The 23,869-nt window shown below is 41.8% G+C and overlaps 2 protein-coding genes across 2 annotated transcripts in view; both read right to left on the bottom strand.

Moving 5' to 3' along the window:
• Window positions 1-1,249, bottom strand: part of LOC146975198 (NLR family CARD domain-containing protein 3-like) — a 124,944-nt gene extending 123,695 nt beyond the window's left edge. Inside the window, exon 1 of the mRNA XM_085794668.1 lies at window positions 1,127-1,249. Within this exon, the coding sequence (XP_085650794.1) occupies window positions 1,127-1,169 (43 nt within the window). The 5' untranslated portion in view covers window positions 1,170-1,249. The remainder of the gene's footprint in view (window positions 1-1,126) is intronic.
• Window positions 1,250-16,606: 15,357 nt separating this feature from the next.
• On the bottom strand, window positions 16,607-23,079 carry LOC146975197 (stonustoxin subunit beta-like). Its single transcript, XM_085794667.1, has 3 exons — window positions 23,075-23,079; window positions 17,613-17,689; window positions 16,607-17,460 (listed from the first exon to the last, which is right to left on the bottom strand). The coding sequence occupies exons 1-3, from the start codon at window positions 23,077-23,079 to the stop codon at window positions 16,877-16,879; spliced, it is 666 nt and encodes a 221-aa protein (XP_085650793.1). The 3' UTR covers window positions 16,607-16,876.
• Between the last annotated feature and the right edge of the window lie 790 nt (window positions 23,080-23,869).

The raw sequence follows: 23,869 nt of genomic DNA, 5'->3' as shown, positions 1-23,869 counted from the left end.
AATAACAGAAAAAAGATGCATGGGATGCTGTCAGTCATTCACTGAAAGTGTGTCTGAGTTAAAACTCAGTTTTTAATGAGAATCATTGAAATGTGACTCCACAGGAAGAACGTTCAACAGAAACTCAAAAAACTATGAAATGTAGTTTTGTCTCTTACATCTGATCAGCTGATCCACGTCCTCCTTTAAAGGTATCTATCCAGCCCATTGACCGGTCGCTCTTTAAAGACAGACAGCTGGGTTCAGGAGAGTCTGGTCTCTGCTGCTGGATCCTGAAACAACAACACAACTGATAAATGTGCATGTTGGAGAAAAACTGATGACAAATATCTGCAACCTTTTAAAGGGACAACGAGAAGTTTTGGAAAGCGTTTGGAAAGTGTTTTCATACTACATTTCCCATGAGCCCCCGCGCGCACGGTGAAATTCTTGGACCGGCTCAAGACGGCCATCTTGCCAAGAATGTTTTCATTCATCAACAACGAAATCGTAGTTCCGACCATTAACGCCGATTCGGCAGTGTTATTACCATGACCCGCCGGGCAGCGTCCGCAAAACCGAAAGTAAAGAGACGCTGGTCGGCTCGCCCAGCATTTCCACCATTAATTAAAATAACAAAATAACGATAGAGACAAAATGATATATTTATCCAAAATGGAGCCATTAACAAGTGGTAACGTAGATTCATCCACATTAACATGAGACTTTTTTATAACCAAATAGAAACTCCTGGTTGTCCCTTTAATAAACACAACAACAGAATTGTAGAGAGAAAACTCTTTCTGACTGTTTTAAACTCTGACCTTTCAAATAAAGCTCGCCTTTTGTTAAACTGACGACGACCAATGGACTCATCGCTGGATCCAGGTCCAGGTCCAGGTCCAGGTCCAGGTCCAGGTCCAGATCCAGGTCCAGGTCCAGGTCCAGGTCCAGGTCCAGGTCCAGGTCCAGGTCCAGGTCCAGGTCCAGGTCCAGGTCCAGACTGTGTCTTGTGCTGCTGCTTTGGCCTTGAACACAACACACACACACAGAGCTTTGAGTGTGAATAATGATGGAGCAGTGATCTGAGTCATGGACAGTTAGAGATGCTCATCTGACCTTTGACCTGTGGTCTGGCTCTTGGTTTTAGAGGGAGGGGCTCCCTCCTCTCTGTCCTCACACTGATCCATGCTGCTGAGCTCACATCCACATCAGCTCACACACACTTTGTAGCTTCACCTGCAGAGGAAACACACATCATTCATCTGCACAGCAGCTCACATGTCCATCATGTCTCCAGCTGCTCCTCCACTGATTGGCTCTTCTTCTCTGCTTTTCATTTCATTTTGGTTTATTCCATTCATGGTTTACATTCTTCACAAGGTTGCACAAAATGACATAATGTAGCTGCACATTGTCACCATGAATGAAAAGGAGCAGGATGAAGAAAACTTATAGTACCTGCCCCTCTCTGTTGTTATAATTACATTGGCTTACTTCAACACCAATATTATACCCTATTTCAAAATGTTAAAGAAAAACACCACTCGTCTATCTATCTTTTTCTCTTTCTCCTTCTTCTTTTTTGTAGACGCTTATCTTTTCTTTTTTAAACATTTTCTTAAACTGAGACATACTTGTACAATTTTTCAATTCCTTGCTTTGTGAATGCCATAGTTTTACACCTGCAACAGAAATACACATTTGTTTTAAGCTTAGCCTTGCAAATGTATGTTTGAAATCAAGCTTCAGTCTGTTGCTTCATATCAGTGTCAGTTGAATGCAGTCACACAGCAGTGAGGAAGAGGAAGCTGCCATCAGCTGCTCTACTTCTACTATCAGTCCACTAGATGGCGTCATGAAGCTGCAGCCCAGCAACATGATCCATGGACCACTGTTTCCATCCACTGACACACACAAGGACTGAGATCCACTGAGTTGATGTGACACAGTCTCTGTGTGGACAGCGTCCCTGTAGAAAACCACTGGATCAAACAAGCTACAGCTGATTATTACACACACAACAACTGGGCCAAGACTTATTTCACCTCAAACACTGCAAAAACTCAAAATCTTACCAAGAACATTTGTCTTATTTCTAGTCAAAACAAATCGAATTCTACTTAGATTAAGACTCATCACATTAAAAGCAGCTTGTTTTTAGACACTTTTTACTTCTTTCAAGCAGATTTTCACTTGAAATAAGTAGAAAAATCTGATAGTGGAGCAAGTTTTTCTTTCTTATTACAAACACAAAAAACCTGCTTTCAACTGGCAGATTTTTCTACTTATTTCAAGTGAAAATTAGTTTGAAACAAGTTAAAATTATCTGAGAACAAGTTAATTTTTAGGTGATGAGTCTTATTTTAAATGGAAAGAGGTTGGTTTTGACTAGAAATGAGACATTTTGACAAGAAATACGACAAATATTCTTGGAAAGATTTTGAGTTTTTGCAGTGTAGCTCCACTATCACAACATTCCCTCATTTCACTCACACTGGAAATTCAAAGAGAGAAAAACACTCTCCAGCTGCCACTGACACTTATTGTCTCTGTCCATCCATTCATCGTCTGCTCCATCAAATGTCACAAAATACAGACAAATGATGCGTTCAAGTTCCTCTCAGTCTGAGGCCACGTCTTCAAATGTCTCGTTTTGTCACAGCAACAATCAAAGAGACAAAAATATTCAGTTTACAGTCAAATCAAACAGAGAAAACAAGGAAATCTTCAGTTTTTGAGGCTGAAAACTGAACATTTCTGCTTGAAAAACATTGATTGAACAACTGTTGCAGCTCTAAAAGATTCTCCACAACAATATTGATGATTTGTGTCCAATAACCATCTTTAATCATGTGTTTCTGAGCTCATCAGGTGTTTTTAATCTACAACCTGCAGCTGGAAAGTGACCAGTAGCTTCACCTGTCAGCTACATGAGCTGCAGTACAAGCAGGAAGTAGCACCACAAGGAAATACTCAAGGAGAGTACAAGTACCTCACAACTGTACTGCACTAAATGTACTCAGTTACTGTGAAGAACCTGATGCTGAACATTGATCAACTCTGGAAAATCAATCATCAATAAAGAAACTGTCAGTATTGATCAGTGATAGACAGTAACAGCTTCTGCTCTTATTCCAGCGCTTCTTACCCACAACATCCACACAACACGGAGGACACGGTTCTACCCACAACATCCACACAACATGGAGGACACGGTTCTACACACAACATCCACACAACATGGAGGACACGGTTCTACACACAACATCCACACAACATGGAGGACACGGTTCTACCCACAACATCCACACAACATGGAGGACACGGTTCTACCGACAACATCCACACAACATGGAGGACACGGTTCTACCCACAACATCCACACAACATGGAGGACACGGTTCTACCCACAACATCCACACAACATGGAGGACACGGTTCTACCCACAACATCCACACAACATGGAGGACACGGTTCTACCCACAACATCCACACAACATGGAGGACACGGTTCTACCCACAACATCCACACAACATGGAGGACACGGTTCTACCCACAACATCCACACAACACGGAGGACACGGTTCTACCCACAACATCCACACAACATGGAGGACACGGTTCTGTCGGTCCAGACTTTACAGCTGCAGCTCTGACTCAGCTACAGTAACATTATAACAACACAACAACAACACAACCACAAGTTGAAGGCAGAGAACTCAGGTAACGACAGGTGTTAACGAGGAAAACATCCAGACTGTTCACCTTACCTTCACACGGGGAAACAAACTGCCACACAACCGCTGGGTCAAAGGTCACCTGTAGCACTCTGAACTGTGACTCACCTGTTGGTGGTGGTGTTATCTTATCTGGATTAATCACCTGCTGCTGCTCTGCACTTTGCTCCAAGAAATAAACTCCAAAGTGAACAAAGAACATTTATCACACACACAACATTCACATGAAGGTGAACTGAACCATCGACTATGACAATGACCTTTAGAGTTGTTGCAGTGTGCTGACCTCACCTGGAGTATCTGACACACACACACACACACACACACACACACACACACACACACACACACACACACACACACACACACACACACACACACACACACACACAGTGGTTTAATATAATCTTAACGTGTCTGTTGTGTAACTGTGATAATCAACAGTTGACAGTGACAAACAGCTGACGGCCATTTTGAGCGTTTCTGAGCTGCTACAGAGCGACGTCCAGTGGTGGACAGTAACAGAGTACATTTACTTGAGTACTGTACTTATAGCTACATATCCAGAGGATTTGTACTTTACTTGAGTATTAGATTTCTTTGGTACTTATTACTCTTACTTGAATACATTTCCAAGACAAATATTAGTACTTTTACTGGAGTTAATTAGTAGGAAGGCTGAAAAGTACTGGTTACTTTCAGGTCTTTTTCTAAAATCCTATTGGACACAAGCTGTGTTTGTCTGTGAAGGAAACCCTAACCCCTAAAAGCAGCACATCAGTGCAGCTGAGCAGCAAAGAGTTCATTCTCACTAACAAGAGTTAAAAGCTCCTTACATTCATTTACAAACTATTAGAGTCATTCACTGATGTGGACAATAAGACATTTACTCTGACTCTGACTTTGACTTACAGTACATTTAAAAGATGTACTTTTGGATACTTAAGTACCTTTAAAAGCAAGTACTTTTGTACTCTTACTGCAGTAACATGTGGACTGAGCTACTTTTACTTGTAACGGAGTACATGTTGACCAGTAGTATGTGTATTTGTATTAGAGTACTCTGTCTATGTCAGAGCTTTGTGTGGTGCAGTTCAACAGGTGCAGGTGAGATTCTGCCTAATGTGACGTCAGCGCCCCCTACTGTCATAAACCTGCACCTGCATCACAGAGCAAAGGATTCTGGGTAATGGTCCCATCAACAGAGGATTTGCTTTGAGGTGAAGAGTGAGAAGAACTCTGTAAAGAAGAAGAAAATGAGCTGATGATGAGTGTCGTTCTTCAGAGACGTTTCACTGCTTCACTTCCACTAACACTGAGTCGCAGCACATTTTTACAATCTTTAGTCAACAATATCCACTATTTCATGTTCTTCAGCTGCTGGGAGGAACATGGAGCTGGGCTTCCTATCAGTCATCACTGCAGTCCTCACATGGAAATGGATCGGGGAGTTTTTCTGCCACGTTGTCCTCCAACACTTACAAAACATTGATTAAAGCTGTGAACCATCATCCATGTTGTCCTTTTTAATGTTGCTGTAACCCAGTAGATGATTGGCTCTAATTATATGAATATAGAATATAATAATATTGTTTGTTGACCTCAACATTGATTTATTTCAGGCAGCAGAAAGCTCTTATCGTCCCCACAGAAACATGAACATGACCTACAGTTACTATTGTTTGTGCATTAAAGGAAGATTGAAGGCAGTGATAACCTGTTATGAGCTGTGATATATTGTGTGGATGCTGAACTCATTGTATTGTGTTGGTGTGTGTGTTGCTTGCACTGATAATGTGCATTATAGACGGAGAACCTGCTAAATATGTTCATTACCAGCAAAAGCAAAGTTCTGAATTTAAACATTGAAGTGTTTGATTTGTGTTTTTACTGTTTCACAGTTGATAACTTAAAGGATTCATGTAATGGTTAAAAAGAGATGAGACGAAATGAATCATATTTCATGGTTAAAAGTAAAACAAAAAGCTTTGTAATTCATGGAAAACAGCTCAAATCATCACATGTCATGGCAAAAAGAAAAGCTAGAATAATTTATGGTTGTTTTAAAATGTGTAAAAATAAATATTCCATTTGATAGGCTATAGATCTAAAACCTGTACAGTTAAAACAATGTTTTCCTTTAGTCACTATTGTATTACAGTACAGTACATTGTGTTGAGCCATTTTTGATAATAACATTTTATATATCCCATATTCCTTTAGTGTTGCTTTTGGTGTTATTAAATATTGTCCTATAGTTTTCTTTTCTACAGAGCTTTATAATATTGGTTCACTTATTCTGATACTTACATTTATTTTCTGCCTCTTTAGTTCTTTGTTGAATAACTTCTCTGTAGAGTGTATTTGTCTTTTGACAGGCGTTTCCTAATCCCTTCATGATCCATGGTCCATCTATAGACTTTAGTTTGCTGCTTTGTTGTTTCACTGGACACTTTTTGTTTAATAATGATGTGAATATTCTTAAAATGTTCCATATACATTGTAAATATGGTTTTCATTATAAAGTGTTTCCAAGTCATTCCTAAACACATTGATGCTTTCCTCTGTCCTCACTCTGCTGTAATGTGTTTTATTTATTTGTCTTGTACTTGCTGCTGTAACAGAGTTAAGGAGTTAGTAATTCCACTAACTGTAATTCTGTTATTATGGAAGCTGCACTACACTTGGTTTATTATTATTATTTATCTGCCTGTTACAATATGAAGTCGTTCACTCCTTTATTTATTTTTTATGTATTTATTATGATCTATGAGTGAGAAGCTCTTATTTTGAAAGGCCACACTAACGAGCCCCTGCAGACTTGGCGGGTTGACCCGTTTCTAGGCAACAGTCTGCTGTGGGAGCCTCGTGGTAGGTTGACTTGTACTGAGCTCCGTTAATCTAACTTTCTATTTGAGGGTTAAAGGTGACTTTATTGATCATACATGTGAAGATCTGCTCCGGACAACAACTGCTGATGTTCTGTGATGATGCTGAGTGAGAGACATGACAAGTTCATTGATACGGAAAAGCTTTTCACTCACTTTGATAGCTTCATGTTAGCTTGTGGCTAATCCTAGCAGCGTGACTGTTGAACAGGCAGAGAGTGTTGTGAAGGTTATTCTGGGCTGTGGTTCTGCTGGCTCCACTGGTTTTTGGATATAGGCTCATGCTGAACATTGTATTGATAAACTCATCAGTCATTCTGTGCTGATTGGGATGTAGCAGATCAGTGTTTAATAGCTAACGTTTAGCTTCATTGTTGCTGTGGAGCCGTGGTTCTGCTGGACTTCTTCCTGTCTCTGCCCAATCACAAATGTGAGGTTTCATCAGCAAAACTTCACACTCTTTTAACCCTCCTCTTGTCATTCTCTGTTCCCTTCCTCCTTCCTTCCTTCTTTCTTTCCTTTCTCTCTTCCTTCTTTCCACAATCATTTTCCCTTCCTTCCTTCCTTCCTTCCTTCCTTCCTTCCTTCCTCTTTTGATCCAATTGACCCTCCATCTTTCTTTCCTTCCCTTTTCCCTCCTTCTTTTCTCCCTTCCTTCTTCCTTCCTAGAACAAATCTGTTCCCTCCCTCCATTTTATTTCCTTCCCCTTTCCCTTCCTTCTTTCCTCCCATATTTCCCTTTGGTCTTCCTTCCTTCCTTCCTTCCTTCCTTCCTTCCTTCCTTCCTTCCTTCTTGGTCCAATCTGTTCCCTCCCTCCTTATATCTTTCTTTCCCTTTTCCCTTCCTCCGTTCCCTTTGTCCTTCCTTCCTTCCTTCCTTCCTTCCTTCCTTCCTTCCTTCCTTCCTTCCTTCCTTCCTTCCTTGACCCAGGTGGACAGCAGGAGGGTTAAGAGACAAAAAACACATTGATCACATCATTTTGTCTCTAGTCTTTGGTTTAGAATAAAAAACCAGATACATCTACATGAATTTGGTTTCTGGTTTCAAAATAAAACAACAAAAACAGGAATTTTTCTTTTTTTAAATAGTTTTTTCATTTCTTGATTGTGACACCAATGATGTCATATTTTCTTTTAGTGTTAAAATAAATGCCAGACTTGTGTTTTTAAATGATAATAAATGATGGATGATGTGATGAGACTCAGACCTGAAACAGTGAACATTTAACACTCACCTGTTCATATTCTTCTCAATGTAACGCAGTGCCACCTAACAACCACAAGGGGTCAGGGCATGAACTTCTCTGTCCTGTAGCTTTGACAGTGTTTAAAGAAAAGTCCAGTAAATAGCTGTTAAAAGCAGGAGGTCAGCTTGTGGAAACATCAGTGTGCTTCACCATGGTCTGACTGGAGTTTTCTTCACTAACAGCTTCTCCTTCATGGATGCTGACGACCTGTGAGCTCCATGAAGGCTCATGACAGAGGCTCATCACAGCTGCTGCTGCTACATCACATGCTGTCCACCTGGATTCATCAGCCAGCACATCTTCCCATGTGTCACAGCTGATCTACAGGGATTCAGGCAGCGTTCACACAGACTCTACACAAAGGTCAGAGACAGTCACATCCACCAGCACTGATACACAACTCTGAGGATTCATCTATTAGTATTAAGTTTATTAAGTTACCAAGATGGTCGGCTGCACAGCTGATGAGTTTCTAAGACTGAAATGGTCTGGGTATCATCACATAATCCATATTTGTTCTTTTTCTGAAGGAAAAAACCTGTAAATCTGCTGTTTCAAAATGAAAATGGAAAAAAAAACCTTTTGGCATCAGAATAGAAAAAACAAAAACTGTCAAAATGGTGCATCTTTGGTGTTTGACAGTTTCTTTTATTTGGCTTTTATTTAGATTTATTCACTCTTGATGTCCTCTTCCTGTCTGTGCACTGAGCTACTGTCTCTGTCAAATGAGAATGACAATGAGACACCATGTCTTAATGACAGTACCTGTATAAATAATTTCTTTCAACTTTTTGGATTTTCTTTCTTTCTGTTAAGAAACAAAAACCAAATTGACCAAATGATTTTGTTTCTAGTCTTTGGTTTAGAATTAAAAATCAGATCCATCCATATGAATATGGTTTCTGGTTTCAAATTAAATTATGATATAATTATTATTTGAATGATATAAGCGATTAAAAAATAAATAAGAAGAAGAATTTCATGTCTTGATTGTGACACCAAAAATCTCATTCACTTTTGGTTTGAAAGTAAATCACAGACTAATGTTAATAGAGATACATTTTTCATTTAGTTAAGAAAGAAAAAACTAATTGATGACATGATTTCATTTCTAGTCTTTGGTTTATAATGATGTTTTTAAATGATAATAAATGATGGATGATGTGATGAGACTCAGACCTGAAACAGTGAACATTTAACACTCACCTGTTCATATTCTTCTCAATGTAACGCAGTGCCACCTAACAACCACAAGGGGTCAGGGCATGAACATGAATGAACACTCATATGAAAGTGGTGTGTTCAGGTAGAAGGTCACATGACCAGGCTGGACTGCAGGCTCACTTCACTGTGTTTCAGAGTGGACTGGTTTCTGGCTCTAGTCTGAGCAACATGACTGGGAACACAGTCAGTCCACTGTTGAAGAACCATAACAACTGTAACCTACAGACTACATGAGTATAGTAGTTACAGGAGAACCTTATGCACTGCAAAAACCCCAAATCTTTCCAAGAATATTTGTCTTATTTTCATGTCAAAATGTCTCATTTCTAGTCAAAACTAATCTGTTTCCACTTAAAATAAGACTCATCACCTAAAAATGAACTTGTTTTTAGATCATTTTCACTTGTTTCAAACTAATTTTTACTTGAAATAAGTAGAAATATCTGATAGTGAAAGCAAGTTTTTTGTGCTTGTAATAAGGAAGAGAAACTTGCTCCACTATCAGATTTTTCTACTTATTTCAAGTGAAAATCTGCTTGAAAGGAGTAAAAAGGTGTCTAAAAACAAGCTGCTTTTTATGTGATGAGTCTTATTTTAAGTGTAATGAGATTAGTTTTGACTGGAAAAAAGACAAATGTTCTTGGTAAGAGTTTGAGTTTTTGCAGTGTGGGTTAAGGTAGGAGCCAGCCAATCATCTTCAATCAAACACTATGACAACTAGTGTCATATACGGCCGTGACGACAGACAGGACGTTGGATGTGACGTGAGAGAAGTGACATTGTCAGCGAGCCACACGGCTGCAACAAAGGATGTAAGGAGCCACCAGAGCAGCAGAGAGAGGTGAGTTCACTATTCACTACTATTAATGATGCACAGTAGAGTCTGTTGCAGAGCAGCGTCCATGTCAGAGATTACAAGAGTTTTTATTACAACAACTGTCACATTCACTGAAAAAGCTCGGGACTTTCGGGGTGACCTCCGTGTTATGTGGCCCACTGAATATGGCAGTAGTGGAACTCCCATCATGCCTCTGGGCCGAGCCGACGGCGTTGTGGATGTGATGCTGCGTGTTGATGAATGCTATGCTAGTGGATTAAATGGATGAGTAATGAGACTTTGACAGGAACCACATGGGGCTTTGAACCATGGATTTTCATCAACGACAACACTGACTAACAACAAAGATAATGTTCAGTAAAGTCAGATGTGTTAAACCTACAGTCACTGATGTTGTGCTTCATTTGTTTGAATCATCATCAGGAATCAGAGTTTAGTTGAAACTGTTTCCATTGTTACTAGCAGGTGAATATTGTCTGTAACGGACTACAACTGGTCAGATGAAATGAGTACGAGAGCCTTTACTTTCTGACCTCTTTATGTTGACATGTATATTCACACAGTTGGTCTGCTGACACTTCTATACTTCTATATTTCCTGTATCCACTGCAAAAACAAGAATATTTGTCTTATTTCTTGTCACAATGTCTCATTTCTGGTCAAAACTAATCTCTTTCCACTTTAAATAAGACTCATCACCTAAAAATTAACTTGTTTTTAGATCATTTTCACTTGTTTCAAACTAATTTTCACTTGAAATAAGTAGAAAAATCTGCCAGTGAAAGCAAGTTTTTGTCCTTGTAATAAGAAAGAAAATCTTGCTCCACTGTCAGATTTTTCTACTTATTTCAAGTGACAATCAGCTTGAAAGAAGTAAAAAGTGTCTAAAAACAAGCTGCTTTTAATGTGATGAGTCTTATTTTAAGTAGAATGAGATTTGTCTTGACTAGAAATGACATTTTGACTAAAAATAAGACAAATATTCTTGGTAAGATTTTGAGTTCTTGCAGTGTCATGGTGTAGACTTCAGTCTGTTTTTCACTCTTCTCCACAGTTCTATGCTACAGTCAGGATTAGAGGTGAGTATTATAAACTCTTTCATATTGATTCAGTCATTGTCATTGTGTATTGTTAAAGTAGAATTAGTGTAAAAATCCTTCAGTGTGTCCAGATGTACATCTCAGAAATACAAGTCAGTAAAAACCAGTTTCTAAGAAGTGATTTTGTACCACAGCCCAGGTGCATGATGGGAAACACTGAAGGAGGAGGCGGAGCTACAATCCTCAGGTTGTAGGAGATTAGTTTGATTGACAGGTTTGTTTTTTTTATGTGATGGTCAAAAGTGATTTCACATGTAGACGGATCAATGTAATTTATGATTAATAAGCATCAATGACAGTGAGGAGCTGCCAGTGCCGTCACCATGGTGATCCAGATGATGAGTTCTAAACCTGGTCTCTGTTTTCCAGGTCTTTAAAGGTGCATTTCAGCTCCTGGTTTTCCTAAAAGAACAATCCCAGGTACAGTAACTCTCCTGCCTCTTTCTGAGCTTCTTCTCCTTTTCACATTCAGCTTCTCATTTATTTAGTTCAGTTTTTTAGTTGAAACCATCTCAAAAAGTCAAAGGATACTTTATTAATCCCTGTATGCATTAATGATCATGTAGACCAGCACATCAGAAGATTAGGTTCACTACAGGAGAACAGAGAAGCAGCAATAAGCAACGAGTAGCAGAGGTAGAAGACACAGGAGCAACAGGGAAGTTTGACAATGTGTTATTGTCAATTAGTGTGAGCAAAGCAGAAGAAACTGCACACAACAGCAGAGACACTCATCCTCCCTCTGCATTAGTTGTTTCTCCAACTTTAGCTTTTTAAATCACAATCAGTGTTTACAGTTTGATGTGAGTGCACACAAGGGTTTTACAGATTATTTTACAGGCTGCACCTTTAGAGGCCATGAGCAGAAAAAGTCTGACAACTAGTTCCACATACACTCACACACACACACACACGTTGTGGTACTCTTTAGTCTGTTAACGTTGTGTTTTCATTTGTTTCATCTGGTTAAAGTGAATTGTAACAACACCCTGAGCTAATTAACACCAGCCTTTAATAACACATGTGCATCATGTTACTTCATTTACATCTCATATATTATTCATGACTTTATGATTTATGATACAGTCTCACTGTATTTAACTTTAATAGGTTTTAAATGAAGCAGCAGAGCAGCAGCAGTTTGAAGGAGACGTGATGTGAACTGCTGCTCCACATACACAAACATCTATTACAGTCAAATCTGATTAATAATCAATAATTGTCATCGATTTAACCAGTAATCTGAATAAGACACTGACTATGATCATTAGACACAACTACACAACACAACACAGTACTGACTAATATTACTACTAATCATTCATTTTTTTACTTCCTTTTTACAGTTTTTGTTTATTTGACATCAGATTATTTACAGGACAGAGATGAACTCAGCGTCATGGTAACAGAAACATCATTGTCTGGTAGGATTAGTAGCTGATGGTTTTTGTGCTGCTCTACATCAGCAGGAAATGCACATCACATATAAAACTGATTCACATTGTTTTATTTGATTCAGTGAAAACACAAAGAAAAAGAAATCCCATGTAATTCATTCTATTCAGCGTCCGTACAACATGATGTGTGTTTCCAGTTGTGTTTCTTGTTGTGTGTGTTTAGCTGTGAGCAGCTCACAAACAGTCTGTAAAGTTGAACATGAACAGTGAATGTGTTTAAAATGTGTTTTTCTCCTCAGTGACGCTGGCGGCTCAGAGACTTTTAGCTTGGTGATATTAGGCCTCGTCCTTCATCAGCAGCTGAGTAAAAGTCACCGTGGTTTTTGTCCTGTAATAATCGACGCTTCCATCTTTAAAGGAAGAGGAAGAAGTTTACAAGAATCACTGAGAAGAGTTTAAAACATCAACTGGTTTAATCCATTAACTGCACTTACATGTAAGAGAATCCACACACACACACACACACACACACACACACACACACACACACACACACACACACACACACACACACACACAGCTGTCTGAGGTCTAATGACATTTTCTCCTCCTCTACATTATCATTATTATCATTATTATTAAATTCTCTGTTTGAAATGATTCTTGATCCTGATCCTGGATCTGATGCTCCACTCCAAAGTCCATAGGTTGTTGCCATGACGGCTCAAGAAGCCATGGCAACGGATAAACGTAAAGATTAACAGCATTTATTGAAGTAACGTGCACCAATCACGAGGTGTGAGTGTTGGTGGAAGGAGGAAACCTGGTACACAAAGATGCACAAAGATACACAAAGATACACAAAGATGCAAAGATGCACAAAGATACACAAAGATGCACAAAGATACACAAAGATACACATAGATACACCATGATGCACAAAGATGCACAAAGATACACAAAGATACAAAACGATACACAAAGATACACAAAGATGCACAAAGATACACAAAGATGCACAAAGATACACAAAGATACACAAAGATGCACAAAGATACACAAAGAAGCACAAAGATACACAAAGATACAAAACGATACACAAAGATACACAAAGAAGCACAAAGATACACAAAGATACAAAACGATACACAAAGATACACAAAGATACACAATGATGCACAAAGATACACAAAGATGCACAATGATACACAAAGATGCACATAGATACACAAAGATACACAAAGATACACAAAGATGCACATAGATACACAAAGATACACAAAGATACACAAAGATGCACAAAGATGCACATAGATACACAAAGATGCACAATGATACACAAAGATACACAACAATACACAAAGATACACAACGATGCACAAAGATAAACAAAGATACACAACGATACACAACAATACACAAAGATACACAAAGATACACAACAATACACAAAGATACACAACGATGCACAACGATGCACAAAGATAAACAAAGATGCACAACGATACACAAAGATACACAAAGATACACAACGATGCACAAAGATACAAAATGATACACAAAGATGCACAAAGATACACATAGATACACATAGATACACAAAGATACACAAAGATGCACAAAGATACACAACGATACACAAAAGCCGTTTTCCCACTAAAATTCAATAATAACAATCGGCATTTGGCTCCTTTCCCATTGACCAGAATGAGCCAGTCTGCCCCCCCCCCCCCCCCCCGCCCCGCTGGTGGATGAGACAGACCATAAACCAGTCGCCCCGCTCTCATCCGCGGTGACAGAAGGTCAAGGTTTCTTTATTAATACCAGCTGGTGAAGTTGTTGTGCAGACGGGCACTCAGCCATCCCAGTGTAACAAACAGACACACACAGACATCATGACACACACATCACAAATAGAAAAAGACAATATAATCAAAATACACGGTCAAAGTCACAGGAATAGAAATAGAAATAGAAAAGTGCTTCTACATAGAAAACACCGCGTCATGCCACAGCCGCCCGCCGCCGAGTGTCCGAGGACCGCAGAGGACAGTGAGTCTGCCGCGGCCGCCATGACATCACTACACCTCAGTTAAACAGACTGTCGCCATGACATCACTACACCTCAGTTAAACAGACGGTCACTTCTTTTGTTTTTCAATCGTTTTTTGGTCGGTGTTGTTTGATCTTTTGATCCCAGTCTGAATGCGAGCAGAGTTTTGTTTTGGTGATATGAGACGCGACCGGCGCGATGACGTGGCGTCACGTAACGTTCAACGTCATCACGTAAATTAGCGGGTTGACCCGGGTCTGGCGTTCCCACTGACAGACCCGTGTTTCGGACCAAACACTCTATAGAAGTGATTGCTGTCGGAAGATACAACTATTTAAGACTTATATTAAAGGAGAATTCCGGTCATTTTTGACCCCTAAATCGTTGTCCTGATGGTCACCCAGTGTTGTTGGGAGCAAAGAACGCGACTAAAATTGATGCAGACAAACCAGAGTTACACCATAGCTACCCGGCGCTAGTGATACTGTAACGGATGTGCACTCACTCCACCTATAAAAGTCGTGCTAACCAACCTGCCAAGTGGTTGTCAACCTCTTGGCGAAGAGGTTAGCATCGTCGCCTCCGGTGCGGGAGGTCGTAGGATCAAACCCCACCTAGGGCAGGCCGTGAGAAACACAACGCAGAGGGCCAGATCGACATCGGCTACAATAGCAACAACGCTAACCCATGGGGGCAATTTTTTCAACCACAACAAACACTCAAAAAACAATCAAATATCTCTGGTACATGACTGGAATCCTTAGAGACACCACTGAACTCATATAGTGTGCAGTATAAACAGTATAAACTTTGTGTTTTTGCATGTAGCCACTCACCTCAGATAGCCGAACTCTGGAACGTCCTGGAAAGACATTACTCACCCCAACACTGGGTGACCATCAGGACAACGATTTAGGGGTCAAAAATGGCCGGAATTCTCCTTTAACACAAACATTCCGCTTACTTCTGCTTTAATACACAGTCTATATACAGTATAGACAGTCTATATATAGACTGTGTATTAAAGCAGCACAAAAAAAGGTTGCGAAGGTGATCTCTTTGGGTGATGTTTTTTTTCTGTTACTTCTCTGGCTGTCGTGTAAAAACTGTGTTTCTCCCACCACCACTCAACTCAAACTAATCATCTCTCCTGATCTCAAGCTGCTGGGATAAAAGAAAGCAACTGAAACAACACTGCACCCTTGTGGAAAAGTAAAATACCTACACAACATAAAAAATGGCTCCTACACTTACTTGAATGCATTTCCAAGACAAATATTTTTACTTTAACTCGGGTTAGTTTCTAGGAAGGCTGAAAAGTAGCCTACTCGTTTGTAGCCCAGGCTATAAAGTGACATTATTTTGTTGAAACTATTCCTTTAAAATAATTCCTTTTATTTGTGAAAGAAACAATTTATCGAGAAAAAAAGTCATAAAAAAATTCTAAAAGTAATTAATGTTATTTTGAAATAAAAGATTCATAAATAGTTCATTTTATTTTGAAATAAGTTGATAACTCATTGAAATTGATTTATATGCATCAACAGCTCTTAAAAACCGAGTTAAAAGTGGTTAAAATGCAGAAAAGGAGAAATAGAGAGAAAAAAGGGGAAAAAAATAGAGTTGCTGCAGAGGGCTACGTAGAACGAGCCAATCAGTGAACCCCTGTGAGCTCAGGTGATCGACCCCGTAGGGTCACGTCTGGTCTTCTCTTCCGGTTCTGCGGTCATGTTTACCTCTGCTGCCTCATGTGCCATCCGATCCAAACCGAGAGTAAACCTGTTGCCATCCACGGGGTAAGACATGAAAATAGTGTTCCAAACCGAGTTGTAGTCATTCTAACCCTAGCCACTAAAAGTCTTTAAAAGTCTTGAATTTAACTTGGCTTAAGCTGTAGGAACCCTGAAAGAGACACTGATGGAGAAATAGAAAGCAGCAGAAACAAACAGCAACAAAAGATGTCAACGTCTATGGAGAGACATTTTAGTCAAAACTTGATGAATAAATAAAAAAATCCTTAAATGAATAAATTAAAATCTGACAGGAAATGAATCTCAAAATAAATCCAGTGATAAATGTCGACATGTTCATGTTTGTTTATTGATTCATTTATTTACTGATTATTTTTTACATCATGTTTTTGTTTATTTCACATCAGATTGTTTACAGGACAGAGATGAACACAGTTTAATAATGAACTCAGCGTCATGGCAACAGAAAAATCATTGGGACCCGAAAAACAAGAAGAAGTTTACAAGAATCACTGAGAAGAGTTTAAAACATCAACTGGTTTAATCCATGAATGTGAAAACGTGAGTGAGAGACAGAGACAGAGACAGACATGTAGAGACTGAACTGTCTGTTCAACAGTGAGAAGGTTTCTGTGACAGGAGGAGACTCTGATGCACTCAACACAGACTCACTGAGGAACCAGAACCGAACCAGAACCCAAACCCAGGATAGAGAGGTTGAGTGAAGGTGGTGTTGAAGGTGTAGAGGTGGATCAGTGAGTCAGAGGAGACTCTGTAGAAGGACAGAGAGCCAGCAGGACAGTCCACATACACTGCTACTCTGTTAGAGACAGAGGAGGAGGAGGAGGAGGAGGAGGAGGAGGAGGAGGAGGAGGAGGAGGAGGAGGAGGAGGAGGAGGTGATACGTGTCTGTCTGTTATTGTGACAGACACTGTAACCATCATCAGAGCATCTCAGTCTCCAGGACTGATCGTTCCTTCCAAACAAACAGTCTCTACTGGCTCCTTTCCTGCTGATTCCTCTGTAACTCACTGATATTTCAACGTTTCCTCTCCTCTCGACCTCCCAGTAGCAGCGACCAGTCAGTCCAGTTGAACACAGCAGCTGATGCCACCGGTCAAATCTGTCTGGATGATCAGGATATGACTGATCCTCCTCCACACGTGTTGCCTTCCTGTTGTTGTCAGACAGTTTGATGTTTGTGTTCACTGTGTTTGTGTCGATTGTGAGTGGACAGGAATCTGATGGAGAGAACAAGACACAGCTGCAGTTATTGATCATGTGATCAGTTATTGACAGTTTGATGAAGACTCATGAGGTCAGTGATGTGACAGTGTGAAGATGGTTGAATGTGCTGCTTTGTTTCCATGAATCAAAGTAAAAACAGACTTACACTTCCTCAGACCTGGTGTCAACCATGGGACTCCAGCAGGCTCCACCCTGAAAGGAGGAGGGGGGTCAGAGCAGCACCTTCTCTGTCAGCATGTGTAGCTGGGTCAATCTTTACTTTGTTTTATTCATCTGATCATTCATTATACTCATTATTTCTTTATTTTTATCATTCATTATGGTGAACATTCTCAAAACCTGCTCGATGCTAACACTATCTAAAACAAGTTAGAATTTCCTGCTTTGTTTTATATCACTTCTATTTCTAAGTTCCATCTTCACCTGTAGCAAGGGGGAGCGATATTGGGGTAACACACTAAGGGGGACGTGGGCGACGTCGGACCAAACTCCCGGCAAAACTCTGGCTGTTCTTGTTGTGGTAAGACGTGTTGTGAAGCTCTCACGTTGCTCTGTAAAATATGCACTTAAACTGTCATGTAATGCGGTTGAAACTGTGCGCTAAAGTAACGACAGCTTTTATTAATGTGTTGCCGTGTTTTTAATTGTGTTTTACGGTGAAAAAGCGGCTGTAGTTTGGGTTTAACGTGACGTCTGCCGTGTGTGTGTTTTGTGGCCTGTCGTAGGAGGCAGACTGTTTCTACCTGCAGCTGTGTGTTTCCTGACTCTGCCCCTGTGCTGCCTTTGCAGGTGCCTTTTGTCTGAAAAATGCTTTGAAATGTGATTTCTGAGATGTGTTTGTGGTAAATATATGAGAGTTGAGTCTGGTCAGAGCTGTAAAAACGTCACTAGAGCACACATTATTTCAGTTTTTATTATTGTCCTTGTGTGGAGGAAAAGTATGGAATATTTTTAGTTGATCATTTCATGGTGATTTTTATTCTGTTTTTCTAATAATTATTATTTACAAGTGGGTTATAGACATATTAATTTCATGTGATTATTTTAGTTTCTATTCAGGAGAGTATCTTTTCTCTAAAATTATTATTACTATTTATTTATCCATTTATTTTTTTATTCCTTTATTTTTTATTGTGACATACAATACAGTAAAGAGCAGCAAAAGAGGAACAAACTCTGGCTGCTCTTGTTGTGGAGGCAGACTGTTTCTACCTGCAGCTGTGTGTTTCCTGACTCTGCCCCTGTGCTGCCTTTGCAGAATAAATGAACCAACTCAGATCCATGGTGTTGTCATCCTTCAGCCTATAAGCAACCATTTCACAACTGCTACACATGCACACATGGACATTACATGGCTCTCACACACACACTGTTTTATCACTGTGTTCACATGGAGGCTGGTATGTCTGGATGAACACTGAGCACAGAGAAGAAGGAGCTGGAGTCTTTATCTAGTGATGATACAGAGCAGGAGGAGACCAGGAGGAAACACTTCATCATGTCTTTTCTCCATGTGATGTCACTGCAGTGTGAGACACACACTTTCACTCTCTGACTCTCAAGCTGCACAAACACACGTCACAGCAAAGAAGATGAAGACACAACAGGTGGACTGCACCCCCCCCCCCCCCCCCCCTCACCTCCTCCTTCTCCCTCTCTAACTTTAAACCTGCTTCTGTATCTGCCGTCACACAACACAACGGTAGTTGTTTTTTCATTAGTGTGAAAAGTTCAACGATGTCTGCGACATCTGCGCGGTCGGTCCGTGTGTGTGTCTCAGGTGCGTTACGTCTGACCCCAGCTCTCAGTAGAAGCTGGTCGGTCCGTGTGTGTGTCTCAGGTGCGTTACGTCTGACCCCAGCTCTCAGTAGAAGCTGGTCGGTCCGTGTGTGTGTCTCAGGTGCGTTACGTCTGACCCCAGCTCTCAGTAGAAGCTGGTCGGTCCGTGTGTCTGTCTCAGGTGCGTTACGTCTGACCCCAGCTCTCAGTAGAAGCTGGTCGGTCCGTGTGTGTGTCTCAGGTGCGTTACGTCTGAGCTGCTCTCAGTAGAAGCTGGTCGGTCCGTGTGTCTGTCTCAGGTGCGTTACGTCTGAGCCGCTCTCAGTAGAAGCTGGTCGGTCCGTGTGTGTGTCTCAGGTGCGTTACGTCTGACCCCAGCTCTCAGTAGAAGCTGGTCGGTCCGTGTGTGTGTCTCAGGTGCGTTACGTCTGACCAGCTCTCAGTAGAAGCTGGTCGGTCCGTGTGTGTGTCTCAGGTGCGTTACGTCTGACCCCAGCTCTCAGTAGAAGCTGGTCGGTCCGTGTGTGTGTCTCAGGTGCGTTACGTCTGACCCCAGCTCTCAGTAGAAGCTGGTCGGTCCGTGTGTGTGTCTCAGGTGCGTTACGTCTGACCCCAGCTCTCAGTAGAAGCTGCAGCGACTGTTGTTGTTGCTGCAGGTAGCGCTACACATCAACAACAACAGCTGCTTGTTAGTCAGCAGTGACAACGCAGCCACACACGCACCAAACAGTCGCTGACACGGTGACACGGACGTTCGCAAGCGCCGTCATTTATATGGTTAAATGTCGGCGTCGCGCGGTTCTGTCCTTTCACCCAAGCCTAAAGGTCTTTGCACACTGAGTCCGCGTTTTTCGTATCCGTCATCCGACAAAAAACGTTACGCACAGGCTCCTTGCACACCGAGTCAGTTGCGTTTTATTCGCATGCGTTTTTATTTCGTGTTCCAAATTTCGGAGAGGGAGGCAAAAATCGTCACGCGGTGATGCACTTTGCGGTTCTCTCACTGAAATGAAATGAAAGAGAAAAAGTGTCTGAGAGGAGCCAGTAGAGGATCTGCTGCTTGTTAATGAGCAGCGGAACTATCATCATCACTTCAACAGGTTATTATAGGATGTCAGAGGTCCAGTTTAGATATAGATATTAATTATTAGCTCACACAGGAAACAGAAGACGGACAATTTCCATGATCCTGAACAGCGGCTGGCGCACGCACACACACACAGACAGTGACAGACACACACACACAGCGGTGACCCCCCCCTCTCTCTCTCCCTCTCCAGCCTCGACACGCTGATGTGATTGGTCAAAAGACTCTTCACGGATGCGAAAAACACATTAAATCGAACCTGTTCCGAAAAGTTTAATAACGGACGAAAGTTTGGGACTCGGTGTGTAAACATGATTGACACAACATGAGGTCAAATTTATTTTTTGACGTGCGGCAATTTAGGACAAAAAACGGACTCAGTGTGCAAAGGCCTTAACTGAGGCGCAAAGCCCGGAGGAGGGCGGGTGGTTGAGTGAAAATGAAGCGTTCTGATTGGCCGAAAGCACACCGCTTACGCACAGATCTGTGTGGCACCGGAGCATGATCTTCAGTGACAACAAGGCTGGTGACAACTTGATTGAAAACTGGCGAAATACGAGATGAAACAATATGCGTACTAGGAGGTCAGAATGCGTGACAAGTATGTACATGTTGGCCGGTCTCGCAGGCAGCAGCTTCTCTCTCTCTCTCTCCGCGCCGGTCAAACATCGACCCGTCTGGAGGCTGCTCGGTTTTCCACACACACAGGTCTGTCTCTACCGCTGTATGGATGTGTGTCTTGAGTGCAGACGCAACTGACAAATATTTATAGATGGACAAGCAAACTTAATCATCATTTATTTTATTTAGAAAATTGACTGGATTCTCTCGCCTTTTCTGTGCACGACTTCCTGTCTGGTACGATCTGGTTCTATCCAGCTTGACGGCGCTCGTATTTTTTTCATTCAGCCACTCAGCTGTTGTTTCAAGCCGCTACTGTCACATGATCAGCGACTAGTCGACGTCCAGCTCAAAACGTCATTGTGGAGCAGTAAAGTCGACTAGTCGAATAGTCTGTGCAAACCCTAGTGTGAACACAACTTGTGTTTGTGTGAAGAAAACTCCCCAGGAAGCTGAAGAATGAGGCTGTGAGCAGGTTTCCACAGGAGCCACAGCAGCAGTGAGTGGATGAAGGAGCTCTAATAGAAACCATCTGATCACAGTGACAGGACGGATCAGGATCTCATGATCAATGACTCTGTTCTTCTCTGCTCTTCACACAGATCAGCTGCAACACACTGACTAACTGAGATCAGTCACATCATGTGGAATAAAGCAGCCGTCCTCAGGACCAGTCCTGAGCTCCATCAAACCTGTCCACACATTTTGACTGGACTTGAAGTCAGAGTCCAGAGGAAGCAGAGAAACTGTAGAGCAGAGAGAAGCAGGCTCAGCTCAGAGCACATGGACTCAGACAGGAAGTGAAGCTCCAGCTGCTGGAGACTTTCATTAAGGAGCCACTTTGTGGCTTCATCTGATCTGGAGTCAGCACACACACAGTCTGAAAACAGCTGTTTGATCACACACACATTCAGCCACAAACACTGATTATTACACTGTTCACTACACTCACTTTCTTCTGATTGACAGCTCCAGGCCTCTGGACAGTGAGGACATCTGGATGTCACACTGTGATTGACTGTCTCCTCAACACAACAACACATCTCATCAGGACAAGACCAGGATCTCAGAGAGACTGAGCTGATTATTGATCATCAATATCTGACCAGACAGAGACCTGATGGTGCCGCCTGGTTTCTGTCTCTTATTTCCTCCTTGGTTGGAGACGCTGGGAGACGAATGTCTCTGAGCAGTGGACATGCTTTGATTCTTGTTGCTGTGTTGTTATTAGTGTGTCCACACTCAACAGGTGTCTACAGTCTCTGGGACTGTTCAGGTCAAACACTCTGTTGGTTCAGGAGCAGTTCAACCAGCTGCAGCTGAAATGTTTCCTGATACACTCTGAAATAAAGTCTGATCCAAACATCTGGAGAGACTCAGAGCACAGCTGCCAACAGCTGCTTTCATCACTGACATCTCTTCTCCTGAATATGACACAGTGAGTCATGATGAGACACTGAAGTCATCATGAGGAGAAACTCCTGATCCCAGTAGTTCATCACTGTGACTGATGAAAGCTGCACAGCTCATGTTTGAAACACTCTGAGATTTTGGCTTCAGTATAAACTGTGTTGGGACGAGTCTGCTTAACGATTCGGTTCTTTATCAATTCTCATTTGGAAAATAAAGGACAACAAACTTTGTTCACGTTTGTACTAGGGCTGCCCCCAAATAGTCGACCAAGCATTATCGACCAAAAAGTCATTTGTCGACCTAAATCTCAACATTTGGAGGCATGGCTTGTCAAAATTAAGTCAAAATCAATATGACTGAACCATGTGAAAGGTTGAAGGGCTTTTAATTTGAAGGGCCACATACAGGAAGTTGTGACACTCACTCGCTGTCAGTTTTTTTTTTTTCTCTACACGGCAGGTCCCTGCGGCTGCGATATCGCTGTTTTGAGCAACTTGCCAACTTTTCAGATGTTGTTACAGACGTGTCTGGTTTGGAGACTCAGACGTGAAAGCATGAGGCGATCACTGCTGTTTTCAACGAGCAGCGGGTGACACCGTGAGCCCCGTCCTAAAGCACTCAATGGCAGTCAGTCGGAGCTGCAGTCAGAGACCCACACTGCTCCACGCCGCTGACTACCCACCACCAGCCACAGCTCAGTCACTCACCTCATCTACCGTGTTTATGGTGATAAACAGGCACACTGCCTGTAATTAAACCCGACCGCCGTGTTGGACTCACCAGCATTAATTCACAGAGTGACCGCGGCAAGAAAAAAAAAAAAGGACTGGAATTGATAAGGGAATCGTTTGCAAAATTGGCAAACGATTCCAAGGAATTGAAACACTGGGAACCGATTCTCAACAAGAACCGGTTTTCGATTCCCATCCCTATGCATGGATCACCTGAGACAGATGTTAATACCAGGTGTGACCAGGTGTGAACGGGGCCATAGAAAATGTTCCAGCTCCTCCTCCTCTATCAGACAGTGTGTGTGGCTGCAGCAGCCTCTCCATACCTGAGAGAGTCCAGTCTCCAGTCTGGATCCTCCAGTCCAGCAGACAGCAGCTTCACTCCTGAGGCTCCTGGATGGTTGTAGCTCAGGTCCAGCTCTCTCAGATGGGAGGGGTTGGAGCTCAGAGCTGAGGCCAGAGAAGCACAGCCTTCCTCTGTGACCAGACATCCTGACAGACTGAACACACACAGCAACACACAGGAACCCTCTGTCAACACCTGCTGCTGTGTTCAAGTGGCATCAGATAAACAGCTGGATGGATCCTCACCTGAGAGTCTCCAGTCTACAGTGTGGACTCTCCAGTCCAGAAGACAGCAGCTTCACTCCTGAGTCCTGCAGGTTGTTGTTACCCAGGTCCAGGTGTCTCAGACTAGAGGACTGGGAGCTGAGGACTGAGGACAGAGCTTCACAGCTTCTCTCTGAGAGGTTACAGCTGCTCAGTCTGAAG

This window comes from Trachurus japonicus, chromosome 13, assembly GCF_045865225.1.
Source record: "Trachurus japonicus isolate A0001 chromosome 13, Traja_1.0".
Classification (NCBI taxonomy): Eukaryota; Metazoa; Chordata; class Actinopteri; order Carangiformes; family Carangidae; genus Trachurus; species Trachurus japonicus.
Note: the sequence above shows the minus strand (reverse complement) of the source record. Positions and strands in the feature narration are given on the sequence as shown.